Source organism: Heloderma suspectum, chromosome 8 (assembly GCF_057233095.1).
Source record: "Heloderma suspectum isolate Gila_16-S chromosome 8, 16-S_ref, whole genome shotgun sequence".
Taxonomy (NCBI): domain Eukaryota; kingdom Metazoa; phylum Chordata; class Lepidosauria; order Squamata; family Helodermatidae; genus Heloderma; species Heloderma suspectum.
In genome coordinates, this window is record NC_139465.1 from 25,145,505 (window position 1) to 25,161,494 (window position 15,990).

Here is a 15,990-nt window from a genome sequence, read left to right on the forward strand (position 1 = left end):
GGTTCCAGTTTGGGGCAGTAAAATCAGATGCTGCATGAAATACGAGTATTTCACATGGAGCTCTTTCCTCCCTTCTTCTCCTGCTTCAAAATATCATTGCAAGGAAGCTCCCAACAGTGGACATGTAAGAGCAGCAAATTAGGGGGAGAGAGGTTTTTTGCCCCAAAAAGCCCTACCCCCCCCCTGAGATTAGGGATCGTGACCTCTTAATTGTCACCTTAAATGCCTTCTGATTAGGATCTCTAATCACCTGTGGGGCTTGAGCGTTGACTTTTTGTGTTAGTCTTTGAGAAAAGGAAACTTTATGCAAGGCTAGCACAAAAGCCACTGGTCCTAACTGCCTGAAATTGGGAATCAGCTCCATGGGGGCTACCAGGTCTCCAAGTTTCATGTATTTATCATATAAACTAAAAAAAGTTATGGTCGTTTCAATTTTCCAATGCAAGTCAATGGGAAAACGTAATAAAATGGCAATTAGGGCAGCTCAAAAGTTCCAGGGCACAGCTCAGAAAGATCCAGGGCCCATGCCCAGATGGTCCTCTTTTAAATGACGCCACTGACCACGTGGGTTTTTCAGCTATGGTGGCCCATTTGCGCTCTGGGACACAGGATAAGTCCTGATGGTCTCATTGTGCTTTATGCTCACCAAGGGTAGAGTGAAGCAGGAATTAGCAGGTATGGTACCCTGGCAATTTCCCTACAGGTCTGCTAGCCAGAAATTGTGTGCAGTTGGGAAAGACCTAATATTACTGTCAATGCAAAATGACAAACAGCTGAATACAAATAGTTTAACATCTTTGATTAAGTTTGAAATTGTAAATGTCTTCTTTTCTTTTTTAGGGGACAACTTGAACATTGTGTCTTACATGGCCCTGTAGATTTGCCCCACTCCCTCTGCTAATACCTTGAGCATCAGCAATGAGAGAGAGTTTCTCCACCCAACCACAATTTCACCAATCTCACAATCTCAGATAGCTGTAGCAATGCCGCTACTGCCAACAAACTGTAGCCGATAACTCCATTGTTGTATATTAAACCACCTATAGAGTAAACCTTTAGCTTCTAAAATGCTTAGCAGGCAAAACAATCTTAACCCCTATTTTGCTGTATCATCCCTAAATCCCAAAACACAATTTACCCCTTAGACGAGCCTGCTACTGTCTCTGTTGAAACCCGTCAGTTCTAGCGCCTGTGAAAGGTTTGATTCAGACTGAGCTTCTTATGTTTCTGCTTTCTGTAAACTGCAGCTGCGCAATCTAATCTTATTGCCCTGAACGCAGTATTCAGCCTATATAACTCTAAGGGGTTCATCACACATAGCTTTTATCCTGCTACTGAGATGGCTCTGTCACGGACGTTTGCGGCTCTTTAAATGACGCCGTTACCCTCCAGGGAGTCTCCCGCCATTTCCTCCATCCTATCTCGTGTTTTCCCCAAACGTGAAAAAAATGTGGTATTTTTTCCAGCCCACGGAACAGGAGCACCACGGATTTCCCCCGTGAAATTCTCCAATAGCAGAAGAAACCGCTGTGTCTGCCTGCTGTGGGTGTTTGTTTTCAGTTGTGGGGGTGCGCGTGGTCAGGATGACGAAGGCATTGAGGATGGGAGCAGGGTGTGCAGGAGTAGATTTGACAGGCGCGAGGGCAAGAATCGCCTGCCAGTTGCAACCCCTGCCTCTGCTCAAGTCTTGCTGAGGAAGGACGTTCCTCGATCCCCAGGTGTCTGCCATGTAGATGCTTGAGCACATTTCTCAGCTGGAGGGAGAAGAGGGTAAAATGCCTCCCTGAAACCAAGGGAGACACATCAGATCCCCCACCCCACCAAGCTCAGAAGCAACATCCTCTGTTGATTCAGAGCACCCCATTAAGTTCAATGGGTCTACTTATGTCTACTCAGAAGTAAGGCAGAGGTTTCCTGGGGGCTGCAAGAAAAGAGTACAGCAGAAGTTAAGCTACAAAAACAAGACCCCCCTTTGCACACATGCCAGGGAGGGAGGAAGGCACTCCCTCAGTTCAAACCATGTGTCTGCCGTGTAAAGGAGCCCTTCCTAATCCCACAAAGAAACCGAAAGCAGGAAGCTCCAGAAAGGATGTGGATTTCTGCAGGTTTTCTGATTAATGTAGAAACACCGTAAAGTAGTACCTCCTCATGTATGATAGAACAGATTGCCCAGCGGTTCTCCACTTTCATTGATAGCCCTCATTCTTTTACTGCCTTTCTTATTCTTATTTAATTAATCTATATTACTAATTGCTATCTTTTTCATGTTATTGAAGCATTCTTGTTACACCAGAATGTGCTGGGAAACATGGGGGAGGGGGGAGAACAAAGGGATGGGAAACCAGCCCCCTTTTTAACCCGATGCTATGCAGGATCTCTATAACGAAGGTGTGAAGTAGTTACTTTCTAAGGCAATAAACCAAACAATGGTGAATCGGAGCCGAGATCCCGCTTTACAGCCTTTAGGGAATTTGTGCTTTAAACTGTGCCATTTTGGTTGAGGGGGATCTCTGTAAATTCTGATGTGGACATTCAGGGGACAAGCCTCATTGACCACAACAGGAGTTACTTCTGAGTAAGCCCTAATTAGTTTGTGTAGGGATGGGAAACACACAGGAAACACCACTTGACCGAGGTCATGGTGAAAGGCACACCCCCAGGCAGGGCTAGCATACCAGAGGTAAATGCGGGGGTTGGGGCACACAGCAACTATACTGCGGAGAACCTGACTTAAGGAAAAGAAATGGACTTCATGCAATCTCAGGAAATCCGGGTTTTCTCTTATATGCTCTGGGGTGGCTGCTGGATGGCCATGACGTCATATATCCCAAAAGACCTCCAAATGCAGCCCGCTCAGAGTAAATCACTCATGGAGACACCCCCCAGGGACCTCTGTGTCCTTTCAAGTTTAGAAAAGTACCATTATCCTCTTCAGAAAGCAAGGAGAGCACATTCATGATTCCTCACATGCTCTCCTGCACACTCATCATCCCCATCTGCTGAAAAAGAGGAAACAACCATTGCTGCAAAGTCAAAGGCCCACAAGTAGGAAAAAAAAGGATATGTGCAGTTGGATGTCCGGGGGGGGGGGCGGGGGGCGGGAATCTTCACGACAACGGAATAACAAGCGCATTAGAATATTACCCAGATTCTCATGGAATCGGTTTGGTCTGTCAGGGACACATGAAGCAAGAAAAGCTGAGTGCAGCGTACCTTTAAAATCCACTTGGATTTTGCACAGAAAGCGAAAGAGCGCTTTAGGGGAAGTTATGATTGCACAGAAGGCGAAAGAGCGCTTTAGGGCAAGTTACTAAAGTTAGCCTTTAACCCTTTACATGCTTCTACTTCTAAGTAAACATGCACAGAAGGGGGGGGGGTTGCTGTCATTTGCTTTGCCCTTGTAGGATCTCCCTTCGTTTATGATACCTGAAACCTCTGCTTTGTGGGAAGTGTTGCATGAAAGGTGGTGAAGCCCTGTTTGCAGCTTAGGTATGAGGTCTGGATTGTCCTTCCCCTTTGCAATCAACACCACAAAGAGACAAAGCTCCAGGCTAATAAGATTTTATTTTGTTAGAGACTGAGCCTCTCTACAAATGCAGATTTAAGAAAGCACTCAGACTGTGTCAGGCCCTAAACAACTAATCCGCGATCTCTAATCAGAGGAGACAAACCAGAGAGTAGAGAAGATGCCGACAGTTTTGCCCATGGACTTCATGCCCCAAATTTGCTTTGCAGTGGTGCCCGTCCCTTAGGGTGGCTCCCTCCTAAGTTGGCCTCTAAGAGTGGCTATCCCGGCAGACCATCAGAGCCCCATCCCTAACATTTCCTGCTTTGCTTTGCAACTCGCCCTTGTTGTTGTTGTTGTTGTTGTTGTTCAGTCCTTAAGTCGTGTCCAACTCTTCATGACCCCATGGACCATAGCATGGCAGGCCTGCCTGTCCTCCGCTCTCTCCCAGAGTGTGCTCAAGTTCATATTCATTGCATTGGTGATGCTATCTAGCCAACTCATCCTCTGCCATCCCCTTCTCCTTTTACCTTCAATCTTTCCCAGCATCAGGGTCTTTTCCAGGGAGTTTTCTCTTTGCATTAGGTGGCCAAAATATTTGAGCTTCAGCTTCAGTATCTGTCCTTCCAATGAGCACTCAGGGTAGATTTCCTTTAGGATGGACTGATTTGACCTCCTTGCAGTCCAGGGGACTCGTAAGAGTCTTCTCCAGCACCACAGTTCGAAAGCATCAATTCCGGCTGCTTTAAACATGCTCACCAAGTGCCAGTCACTGCAGTACAAAAACTATGGGATTCTGTGTGCTTGCATCCATAGAGAGGCTATAATGTATCTGTGTAAGGTTGGGAAAACACACCTAGAACACGTGTTTGTCTGTACCCCCTCCTGTCCGGTGGCATTGTTAAGAAGGGACTTATTGACTAAGCTCCAAATTGAGATGCTTTCACTTCTGACGGAAGGATAGAAGTACGGCTCCCCCTCTTTTGGATTCTCCTGATGCAAGCAGGGAGTCTATTGCAAAGGTCTCGAGCAAACTGGGCTCCGTCCGTCTGCGTGCCATCAGCCATTCCAGCTCTTCTGCTGACATTGGGGCCAACAACTTCCATGGCAACTACGCCTTTGAGGGCATTGGTGATGAAGACCTCTAAGGGCCCTGCCGTGACGCAACTCTGTGGGATGTAAAATCTCCTCCTGGGTGGATCTCCATGTGCCTCAACCCCAGCCAGCTGCCCACCCTCTTGTCTACATGGATGGGGAAACGGCGCGACCGCTGTATGAGGCGCTGCAAAAAGATAAATTAGATAAATGGAAATAGACCAAAAAAAAATGAATAAGTCTTTCCTCAGTCTCAAAGCTGCCCTTGTGTCGCCACCTGCCCTAGCCATACCAAATCCCAGTCGACCATTTAGACTCTAGGTGCATGAGAATAAAGCCGTAGCCTCGGGAGTAATTTGCCAGCAAAAGGGCCCCTCCCGGAGGCCGGTGGGATATTACTCCAAGGTCCTTGATGTCGTGGCAAGAGGCTGGCTGAGTTGCTTAAGGGCAAATAAGGCCGCAAAGAGGGCAGCCAAGGAAAGAATCCAAGGGACATTTCTCGTCTTACCCAGAAGAGAGGAGCCCCCCACATACTCCCCTTCCAAGTTACAGATGGCGCAAGAACACAGAGTAAGTCCCCGTGGCCGACAGATGGATCCAGATGACAGATGGGAGGCTGCTCCTACCACAGACCCTGCACGGAGCTATCTTAGAGCAAGTGCATCATTCTCTTGGACACCCTGGGGCATCAGCCATGATTGACTATTGCAAGAGGCTGTTCGTCTCTCCTGGCCTAACTGTACGCGCCCATCGATTAGCAGCAACCTGCGAGGTTTGCCAGAAAACTAACTCCCCCAGGGCACCCCCCCCACCAAAAGGAGGGCAACCATGGGCGTATTATCCCTTCCAGAGGGTGCAGATTGATTTTGCTGAAATGCCACCATGTAGGGGTTACAGATATCTGCTTGTAATAGTGTGTCAAATGATGGGGTGGGTAGAAGCATTCCCATGCAGAAACTGTCAAGCAAAAACTGTAGTTGCTAAGTTGTTACAGGAGGTGATGCCCCGGTTCTCCCTGCCTGAGGTTGTAGAGTCCGCCCAGGGCTCACATTTCACCTCAGCTGTTATGCAAGGACTGGCACGAGCTCTGGGGGTAAAGTGGCACTTACATTGCCCCTGGAAACCCCAGGCGAGTGGACAGGTTAAAATAACTAATCGGAGTCTCAAGGAGACCCTAACCAAGCTCCAGCAAGGGGTAAAGCTTACTTAGATTAAGGCTTTGCCAATAGCTCTAACAAAGCTTCAAAGAATGCCAAGAAAAGACATAAAGTTGTCCCCCTTTGAGCTAATGTTTAGATTCCCGCCCCGGGTACACTGCAGAAGGAGAGAAGAAGTCAAATGGGAAATGGGGGATCAGATGTTGAGGGGCCAGTTGACTTCTCTACAGTCCGTTCTTTCACAGCTACGAGCTTATTCCGTCCCATTCCAGAGGTTGCCGCTAGATGCTCCCATCCATCTCTTCCAGCCAAGAGACAAAGTGTTGCTGAAAAAGTAGAATAAAGAAGCTCTAAAAGAAGGGTGAGAAGGGCCTACCTGGTGGGACCAACCAGCCATTCATGTGTGAAACTTGTAGGTTCTAGCAAATGGACACATTGCAGCCGGTTAAAGCCATTTAGATAACCCCTGCCTCCTCCTGCCACCCGGAAAGAACAGGAGGACATGGGCAACAGTCCTCTGCTCCCTGGCACCCCCCCGGAAGCTGCCAGGGACACAGGCGAAGAAGCCATCCAGGAGCCGCAATCGCCTCTTGTTTATAAATCCCAGCAGTTAATGGAAACTGCCGTGTGAAAACAAATGCTTTTGCTTTACTGCACAGACAAAGAAACTCCGCTTTAAGACATGAGTAAAGACTTAAAGGAGGGAATTGTTAGAAAAAGGGGAAGTCTAGCGAGACAGTCACATAAGCATAATCAGAAATAAACATGTTGACACAGTCGTGCTCTAATGAGTCAGCTAACGGCTCACTCAGTTGACATGACTTGTGGCTAACAAAAAATTATAAAGGGGGAGGGTATAAAAGATTTGTGCATGCTTAACTCAGGGTCCAGACTGCTCTGCACCCGTTTTGCAAAACGACTAATAAAATAGTGTTAGATCCACTGCTGCCTGCCTGGCATCCTTTCTTTCAACCAGAAGCAAGAACTTTTTATCTAACAACATGATGCTACCACCACCATGCTTCACCATGGGGATGGTGTTCTCATGGCTTTGCACCACGTATAGCATTTTGTGGTAAGGATAAAAGTTCAGCTTTTTCAGACCAGAGGACCTTTCCCCACATTTGCTGTGTCTCCCACATGTCTTTTGGCAAAATTCAAACAGGATTTGATTTTTTTTTCCCCCAGCAATGGCTTTCTTCTCACCACTCTTCCATAAAGCTTTGTGGAGCGTTTGGGTGATAGTCATCCCTTGGACAGTTTCTCCCATCTCAGCTGTTATTCCCTCCAGCTCCTTCAGAGTTACCATTGGCCTCTTGGTCACTTCTCTGATCAATGTCCTCCTTACCTGGTCACTGAGTTTTGGTGGATGGCCTTCTCTAGGCAGATATGTGGTTGTACCATATTCCTTCCAGTTTGTAATAATGGATTTAGCTGTGCTATGTGGGATGTTCATAGTTTGGGGATTTTTTTTTATAACCCAACCCTGATTGGTGGTTCTCCAGAACTTTATCCCAGACTTGTTTGGTAGCTCCTTGGTCTTCATGATGCTGTTTATTTAGGTATGCTCTCCCACAAACTCTGGGGCCTTCCAGAAACAGGTGTCTTTAATCTGAGACCATGTGACATTTGAATTGCACACAGGTGGACTCCATTCAACTAATTATGTGACTTCTGAAGGCAGTTGGTTGCACAAGTTGGAGCTTATTTAGGGGTGTCACAGCAAAGGGGGTGAATACTTAGGCAATCCAGACTTTTCAGTTTTTTATTTGTAAACCATTCTGTAATATATATAGATTTTTCCCCATTTTGACATTATGGACTATTTTGTGTAGATCAGTGACAAGAAATCCTAATTAAATCCATTTTAATTCCAGGTTGTAACACAACAAAATGTGGAAAAGTCAAAACAGGGTGAATACCTATGCAAGGCACTGTAAATTTCCAGCTCTGCTACATATGATAGCAGTGATCTCATTTATAACAATGTTACAGATTTTATGAAGCCAGTCATATAAAAGGTTTTGATTTCCAGTTCTGTGCTATAAGCATTCTTATAGCTTTCTTAAAAGCATCCTTAAGCATTCTTTAGTATAAAACCATGTCATATCAAGTTTCTTTTCTTTCTCTCTTTTTTTATGCTTCTCAAATCCAATAATGAAACCATTTCAGGAGTAAGTTGAACTTCTGAAACCCAAACTTCTGATAACAACCTTAATCTACAATACTGCTTTTTATCTCCAACATTGTGCAGCAGGAAGGGGAAACATTCTTTTAATTTGAGTTTGGGTGTAATGCTACCTACATCAGGGAAACTAATTCAGAGATGTTGGGTGTTTCCGGATGAAAGGTTCGTAGCACTGCCAATCAAAAGGCACTGCACAGCTATTCAGTCTTTTCCCTCCTTAACACATTTTGTTCCTGTTAAGAAAAAAAAAGAAGAAATGGGAAAACACAGGAAGATTACAAATTGAAGATGCCTGGGCCCCGGGTGCTTCCAGATGGAGGATTCCAGGTGCTACCCATCAGAAAGCATTATGCAGCAATTCTGTCTCTTTCTCCTTACTGGATTTTTTTGCTCAGTAAGGAAAAAGGCAGAAGAAGCAGTGGGAAAACACAGGTGGGGTTATGAGTGAAAACCAATATTGTCTGGTGTGCCCCCGCCCACCATTCCATGAATGAGGCTGGGCGATGGCACTATAAAAGCCTTGTATGGAAGCACCCAATGTTTTCATTCTGACTGTTAAAAAGGCAATATAAATTTGAGTCAAATTAAGGATGCTAAATCCAGGAAATACAGCTCATTTACACCTACACAGAACAGTCTGACTTGTTCTCTCCAGGGTATTTATGAGTAAAAGGTAACTGGGCAATGGGTGAAAAGGAGGGGAGGGTTGGGGGTGTATTGTCTGAGTAATAGATACAACCCATCCACATATCATACAAGACAAAACTAACTTTGCTGGTTGCCAAAACAGAATTTTGCTCTTTTAAAATGGAACCTAGTATTGTTAAGCTGGCCATAAACAGCAGTCACAGCTGTTGTAGGCCAAGGTCTTTCTGTCTTGCATTTCTAAATTTTGAAGAACTGAATTATTGCGGGTGCATAGGGGGGAGAAATGACGAGACAACACAAATAGAGTTGGGATAAAACTGGGCCACATTTATTGACATATTACAATCTGCGAAGGAAGCACCGGCGGGCACATAGAAAGCAAGTAATCATGACAGGTATAGAGTGAGGCATTCGTCATCTGAGGCATGGCGTCTACTGTAGCCACCCTGCAGATCGATCCACCCAATTCTGGGCTGGGAGACCTTCCCCTGTCACCACCCCTCGAGCCACGGAACCCGAGTGGGTGAGGAGGGTCAGCCTCAGAGGTAAGCCTTATCTCCCAACTTGGGGCCACAAAACCCAGAGCCGAGAGCCTCGGGCCTTACCAGTCACCTGAAACGGTGCCCACGAATGCTCACCTGTCCTCTCCCCCAGTGGAGTGCCCACCCGGAACCACCATAGGAGGGTGACAAGCCTCTGCTTAGTCACCCTCCCCCCAACCTACGCAGCAAAACATTCCATGATGCCCCTTCGCAGATACTCCAACAAGAAAACATTTCCTAGGTCAGAGATGACCACCATCTTCAGGGATCCCGACCGTCATTACATGCCCCTCTCGGCAGCAGGATGGACCCAATGATGGCAATTCTGGGCCAGCGACACCGAATCAGCTGTAAATCTCAGACTTGAAGAATCAGGGCCTTGCCCTTCAGCAGGCATAAATTATTCCCCCCATGTGCAGAACCAGAATCTGCGGGGGAACCTTCACCACAGAGTGACTACCCAGAATTGATGTTTGGTCAGGGGAGAGGAGTCACTAAGGCAGAAGAAAGGGCCGGGGAGACTCCTTCAGACCTAGAGAAAAGGCCCCCAGGGTGGTGACTGGAGGAAGGTCCAGCACCATGGCTGGGAACAGCGACGCACTAACCCCACTCCCGACCTGGTCGGTTTTGGACTTCCTCAGCAGAATAAAGACCACCTGCTGGGGAAATTGCACATCACTAAACTGCCAAGCCTCATGTGGTGAGGTAACCAAAGGCCGCAAAGCCCGTAAACCCAGCCAAATGTCTGGCAGCAGAAGGGCTCTGGAGTCTGGAGGCGCCAGGGATCCCCGAGACCAACCCTGTAGCACCTGCCTGACCAGGAAGTCAGCAGTGTTGTCGGCCACACCCTTCATCTTTAGCCCAGTGCAGCAAGCCTGCCCCAATAGTCTGGGCAGTCCCTTTCATGGGCTTTTGAAAATTGACCATAGTCCTGAATCAATTCCAGCTGAACAGGATGCTGAGGCCTTTGCTTGGGAAGAAGCTGAAGCCAAAACTATAGTTACTCTAGCAGGATACCCTATGGGTAGGGTAAGAGAAGAGCAAAAGAGCCTAGACTACATCTTACTTAAAGGCCAGGATTGGACACATCTCCTGTACTGCCATAGCAGTGGGCATAGTAAAGGAAGCTGAATAATAAGAAAACTCCTGCTATACATATAGGCCCAAACAGCTCCCATCAACTGCCACAGAGAAAATCTTAACAATTTGTCATCTACTCTCCAAGACTGTCTCCATTCAAAAGTCACCTGGGGGAGCAACGTGAGGTAAGTTAGAAGCCGCACAATGAAACACAAAATGAATATTAGGACCTGCGTGTAGCACTCTAAATGTTTGTTAACCATTCTGCTACTTAATGCTGAAGCATAGCACAGCAAACCTCTAAGTTTTTTTAAAAGAAGCTGGTTGACTTTTATTTTCTGATTAACACACGGGCTTATAAATATCCAATTCAAAGATCAGGGGAAAAAATTAACAACAGGAATTAGCTGCTGGGTACAGCTAAAACTGGAAGACATCAGCTTTTGCCACCCTCAAGGTGTTGCCACCCTGGCTTCAAACACTGGCACACCAAGTTGGTGTTCTGAGCTTTCCCTGGCCTGTCCACTTGAAGGTGGACTGAGGGGCCTGTGATTGTTCCAACCCATTGCCCCTGGTCAGCAACCAGTGAGGCAAATTCTGCTAACCACACCCTCCGAAGCTGGCAATGATATAAGTTGGGTTAGCAGCCCATTACCTTCTAGGAGGTGCTCCAAACGCATGCCGCATCTGCCAACCACTGAATGGTGGCATACCAGCTAAGGCCAAGCTGGGATCCACTGCTTGAGGAGGCCCTCCAACGGGCACAGAAAACCATGCTGCGCTCAGAGATGAACACCCGCACTGGTTCGCACACACTCCGGCCATCTAACCAAGCGCTTTCCTCCAGTAAAGTTGAGGAAGCAAGCTGGACCGATGATCATTATAGCTGGCAAATTGTGCCGCATGATCTGGGAAAGGTCCTTGCCTTTCCCACCCACACAGGTTGTTCCCTCTTAGATGCAGCACTGGAACCTGCAGGGGAACACGCACCAACCCATAATGGAACGGAGTGGGAAGAAAGCACTCTCGCTACAAGCTGCGCTGGTCAATCCGCGAACACATGCACCGTGGAACAGGCTGCTCCGGGAGCTGCAGCCTGATGTATATGCGCTACGACCAGCTCGAAACAACAAGCTGTGTCCGGACATGAGAACGCGTGCGCACGGGTTGATGTCCAATACATTGATCAAAGAAAAATAAATAAATAAATAAATAAATAACTGTAAGGACAAGAAAAGATGCTGAGCAGTAAAGTCCACACTTTAGGAATGGACACAAGACCATAACTGTAAACTACCGGGAGGGCTACAACTGTTGCAGCTGAATGAGAGAGCAACACCCCAGGGCTCCCTATCAACCCAGGTATAGAAGGCCCTTGTCATGTGAGACATGAAGTGCAGCATGGCTTACACTCCTTAAATACACAACACTCAACAAGAGCCTCTTAGCGTGGTTTCTGGAATTTCCAGCGTCCGGGTATTAGATGAAACATTGGCACTGGTGCTCAACCTGCCGTTTGTATGCCTCATGAGAAAAACAGGCGTTACGCAGGAGGTGTTGCAAATTCAATACTACTACCCGATCCATAAGGATCGGATTGCGGGAGGACTGTGGTTTAATAACCTGAATGGAGGCCTGCCCCTCACACACAAGGAATTTAAGAATGGATGTAAAGGCTTGAATCAGCCTGCATGAGCAATGCTGCGTATAAGAGAATTTTGGAAAACGGGATTTCAAGAGATCATAGGTAGGGGTGGACGAAAGGCACTTACCTTTCGTCGAAGCTTGTTCGCGGTGGGGGGGAGGCGCTTTGCGGCTCCCCCCGCGAAGTTCAGGCCGGGGGGGGAGGCTTCCCGCCTCGCCCCGGCCAAAATTCAGGCCGGGGGGGGAGGCTTCCCGCCTCACCCGGCCGAAATTCAGGCCGGGGAGGAGGCTTCCCGCCTCGCCCGGCCGCGAACTCCATTGTTTTTTTTTTTAAAAAAAACCGCCCCCGTGATAGGCTACGTGACGATTAACGTAGCCTATCACGGCTGACTTTGCAGATCTAGCCGTGATAGGCTACGTTAATTGTCACGTAGCCTATCACGGGGGCGGTGTTTTTTTTTCTTTGATTGCAATGGTCGAAAGACCGGCTGCTGCTCCCGCCCCGCTCGAACACCCGCCGAACCGCCGGCCGGACCCGCCGCCGGGAGGGACATTCGGCGAAGGTAAGTCCCGTCCCGGGGGGTGGGGTGGGGGGGCGGAGGATTTCTCCCCGAAACGTGTTCGGGGGGCCGAACACGTTGGCGCTCGGCCCCCCGAAGTTTCGGGGAGAAATTCTCCACCATCCCTAATCAGAGGGCAGCCCTTGGGCGTGGCACTACGCACCAGATGATCCTATACATTGACCCTAACAGGGTAGTGTTTCATACCTCCCGTGTTACTGCACAGTTGTAACCTTAATAAATTTAACCAGTTAGCTGAATTGGCACAGACTCCTGCCACTGACTGTGGAGTAAACAAAAAAGGTGGGGGGGGGCAACCTTGTTTAGCTTCAGCAAAGCAGAAGCTATCTGTTCCTCCCGAGCATGCCCTTGGAGAGAATGCTAAAGCCGCTGCCTCGGAATATGAACAAAGAACAACCCTTACAATCATCAACCCATTGAGGCGGGTTACACAGAGAGCCAGGGATTGGCCTAAAGTCACACAGTGAGCTTTACGGCCAAGTGGGGACTAGAACCCATAACTCCAAGTCCCATTATGGCACTTTAACCACTGCACCAAGCTGGTACTCTAAGCTGCCAGGGAGGTGTGAAAACAGGAGAACCCCAAACCCACATAGCTACCGGTCTCCCCTCACGGGGGTTGACAATGGCTCTACCAGGGGCGTGAGTCAAGATTCTCACCACGCCCTACCCAGGGAAGCTGGGTATCAAGCCCCAGACTTTGTTAACAATAAGGGGGCTCTGTGAGATGCTCAAAGGCCTGAGTCTGAAACTTAGGCAAGGTGGAGGGCCTTCCCCCCTGCTCACTTTTCTTTTCTTCTCATTTCCTTTTGTCCCTTTTCCTCCCCATCTATGGACCTTGCACTCTGACCTGAAAAATTAAGACCACAATTCGAAGTTGCCTCCCCACGGAAAGGAGACCTTCTATGTGGGGTGGGAATGGATGGAAACAACCCTTTGAATTGTAGAGGGGGATCTATGTCTTCACCTCCCCACCCAAACACAACTTCCCCTGCAGCAATGGGGCCACATGCACATGTCCCCATTCCTTCCTATGAGGGTGAGAAAGGAAGAATCTGCTCACAGTGCATAGCCCTGATGCTATGTATTCATTTGGCCAAATAAAAGAAAGCCCTTGTCTCTTCTTCCAGAGATCATCTAAAAGATCTCTCTGGAAGAGAGGGAGAGACTAATAACAAACAAAATACATGCACTTCCCATGCAGAAAATGATAGCTGAATATCCTAGATACAACTTGGCACTTTTTTCCTTTTCTTTTTTTTTTTGGTCTCCTCCTCCTCCTCTTCCCATCTAAATACAAAAGACACAGGGCAGGCAAGGCCACCAAAGATCATAGAATCATAGGGTTGGAAGGGGCCTACAAGACCATTGGGACCAGCCCCCTGCTAAATGCGGGAAGCCTGATTCCCAGGCGGTCACCCAGCCAAGTACAAACCAGGGCTGACCCCGCTTAGCTTCTGAGATCAGGCAAGATCGGGCACATCCAGTCCTTTGACTGATTGCTTGGAGGTGTGGGGAAAGAACTCCGCCACACGCTTATTATTATTATTATTACTGCACTGCAGGCCGTTCAGGAGGCATGGGCGAACCCACCCCACCCCTCTCTGGGCTGGCAAGGCCGCTCTGCTGCCACCCACAGCAAAGGCAATTCAGGCTGCTTCGTAGCACTGAAAACTCCCCTTCCCTCTGCAGGGGCGGCAAGGCCACTTAGCCGCTGCCCACTGAAATCCCCGGCTGAAGGGCCTCACTGGAGGTGCAGGAAGCACCCCTAGCGCAGCAAGGCCAAGCTACTCAGGGGTGATTGCTAGCTGGTAGGCCGATCTGCTATATTGGCCAAACAGGCCACACTACCCGCAAAATGGGAAGAACCCTCAGGGAATGGCAAGGCAGCGCTGCAGCCGCCCACTGCAAAGCGCAGCAGAATCCGGGCCATACAGGGCATGGGAAACTCCCCCCCCCCGATAGGCACAGCGAGGGCCTGCAGGGTCAGCCGCTGCAGTCAGCGGGGGGGGGGGATGCAGGGAACTACTCCCTCCCCCCACTCGAGAGTGATGGCCCCACGAGGTGGGGGGGGGACACAAAACAAACAAACAAAAAACCAGCCCACCCTAAGAGTGGCTGGCACCCTCCTGTGGCTCGCTGGAGCGTTGCTTCCTCCTCGACGCTGCTGCTGCGCCAGCCAGAAAAGCCAGAATGAATGAGGAAAGGGGGCGGGGAGGCCTAAATATCTGCCGGCTCAGCCCCCACCCTACCTGGACGTGGGGAGCGAGGGCAAATGGCCTTCGATCTTGTCCCACCCTCCCCCCCCCGCAACATCCCCCCCACGGCCAGGCAAGCCGGACGCGGGGTGAGGGGACTTGACATCTATTTAATAACACGCATCATACTTCTCTCATGCCTTTCCCCAAGAAAGCTAAATTTGGAGTACACAAGTGTATATCTTTTTATCTTCACAACATGGTGAGGTTGATTAAGCTCAGAAAGTGACTGGTTTAGGACCATCCACTGGGGACTTGAATCTGGAATTCTCCACTCATTCTCTCTACCCACTCTGTCAACTATACCAAGGTAAGATCTCTGCAGCTTCCTTTTTTCTTTTCTTTTTGCACTGGTCCTGAGAGCTGGTTAAAAAGCAAAGGAAGCAATATTTATTTTGTAATGTACAGCTTAATTGCAGGAAGTGCAATTAGATGTTGCACTTCCACGCAAGTATCTCATCTATTCAGGAAACTCTCATTTGGAGTAACATCCCAAGCAAGGAAGAAGCAGGAGCCAAAAGCTGTAGCTTTAGGAGGATGGTGCTGACAGATTTCATCATTCACAGCGTCCTGGTCACAGGATCCAATATGGGAATTGGTCTAGGTCTGGTGAAGCAGTTTCTGTTGCTGCCAACTCCACCGCAGTGGGTCTTTGCTACGAGCCGTGAGATAGATGGACCAAAAACCAAGGTGAGAATCAGTAATGTAGCATGAAAGAATCGCCATGTTAGTCAGTTGCAACAGCAACAGCTACAGATGCATGTATGATACAGGAGATTCTTGTGTGGGGAGGGAAGGAGGTGTTGCTGCAGTACAGCAGCTGCAGAAGCTCTAATCCTAAACATCTCCTTTGCCTATGGTTTTGCCTTCTGCCTTTCCCAGTGCTCAGTTTTGGCCCCTGAGAGCATCTCAGAAATGGAATTTGGCTCTCTGGCTGAAAGAGGTTCTGGACCACCGCAGTACTGAGTGAGAAAGACCAGTGGTGTGATTCAGTACCCGGTGGCAATACACGGACCTTCAAAAATGTATGCCAAGTAATAGGTCTGTTTGATGTAATGCTGAACTTCAGATCCTGGCACCATGTGGGTGTGGTGAAGTTCTGCATGGGTGCAGGAACTGCTAATGCTCAACATGATAATCACAAGGAAAGTTAAGAGTATCTGTATTTAGATTTTTGCTGTGGCTGGCTTACAATGTACTCTTAGGCCTTTCACAAAGATTCTGGCTAGAGAGCTCTTAGTAGCAGAGAAATTGCCAGAGTACCATACCTGCTATTTCCTCAACACTGTATC

At 48.3% G+C, this 15,990-nt stretch overlaps 2 protein-coding genes across 10 annotated transcripts in view; one reads left to right on the plus strand and one right to left on the minus strand.

Moving 5' to 3' along the window:
• The window catches only part of LOC146338959 (uncharacterized), a 24,537-nt gene extending 12,393 nt beyond the window's left edge, over positions 1–12,144 (minus strand). For 4 of the 6 annotated variants that reach the window (XM_084813199.1, XM_084813200.1, XM_084813203.1 and 1 more), the window contains exon 1: positions 11,988–12,144. The gene's annotated coding sequence lies outside the window, so the exon portion shown is untranslated. Of the gene's footprint in view, positions 1–8,062; positions 8,179–11,987 lie in introns of all 6 variants that reach the window. The other 2 variants (XM_084813201.1, XM_084813204.1) reach the window with 1 other exon arrangement.
• Positions 11,860–15,990, plus strand: part of LOC146338960 (uncharacterized) — an 18,137-nt gene continuing 14,006 nt past the window's right edge. For 2 of the 4 annotated variants that reach the window (XM_084813197.1, XM_084813194.1), the window contains exons 1-2: positions 12,325–12,422; positions 15,167–15,388. In XM_084813197.1, coding sequence (XP_084669323.1) covers positions 15,236–15,388 — 153 coding nt within the window. In that variant the 5' untranslated portion in view covers positions 12,325–12,422; positions 15,167–15,235. Of the gene's footprint in view, positions 11,963–12,324; positions 12,423–14,849; positions 15,009–15,166; positions 15,389–15,990 lie in introns of those variants that run through there. The other 2 variants (XM_084813195.1, XM_084813196.1) reach the window with 2 other exon arrangements.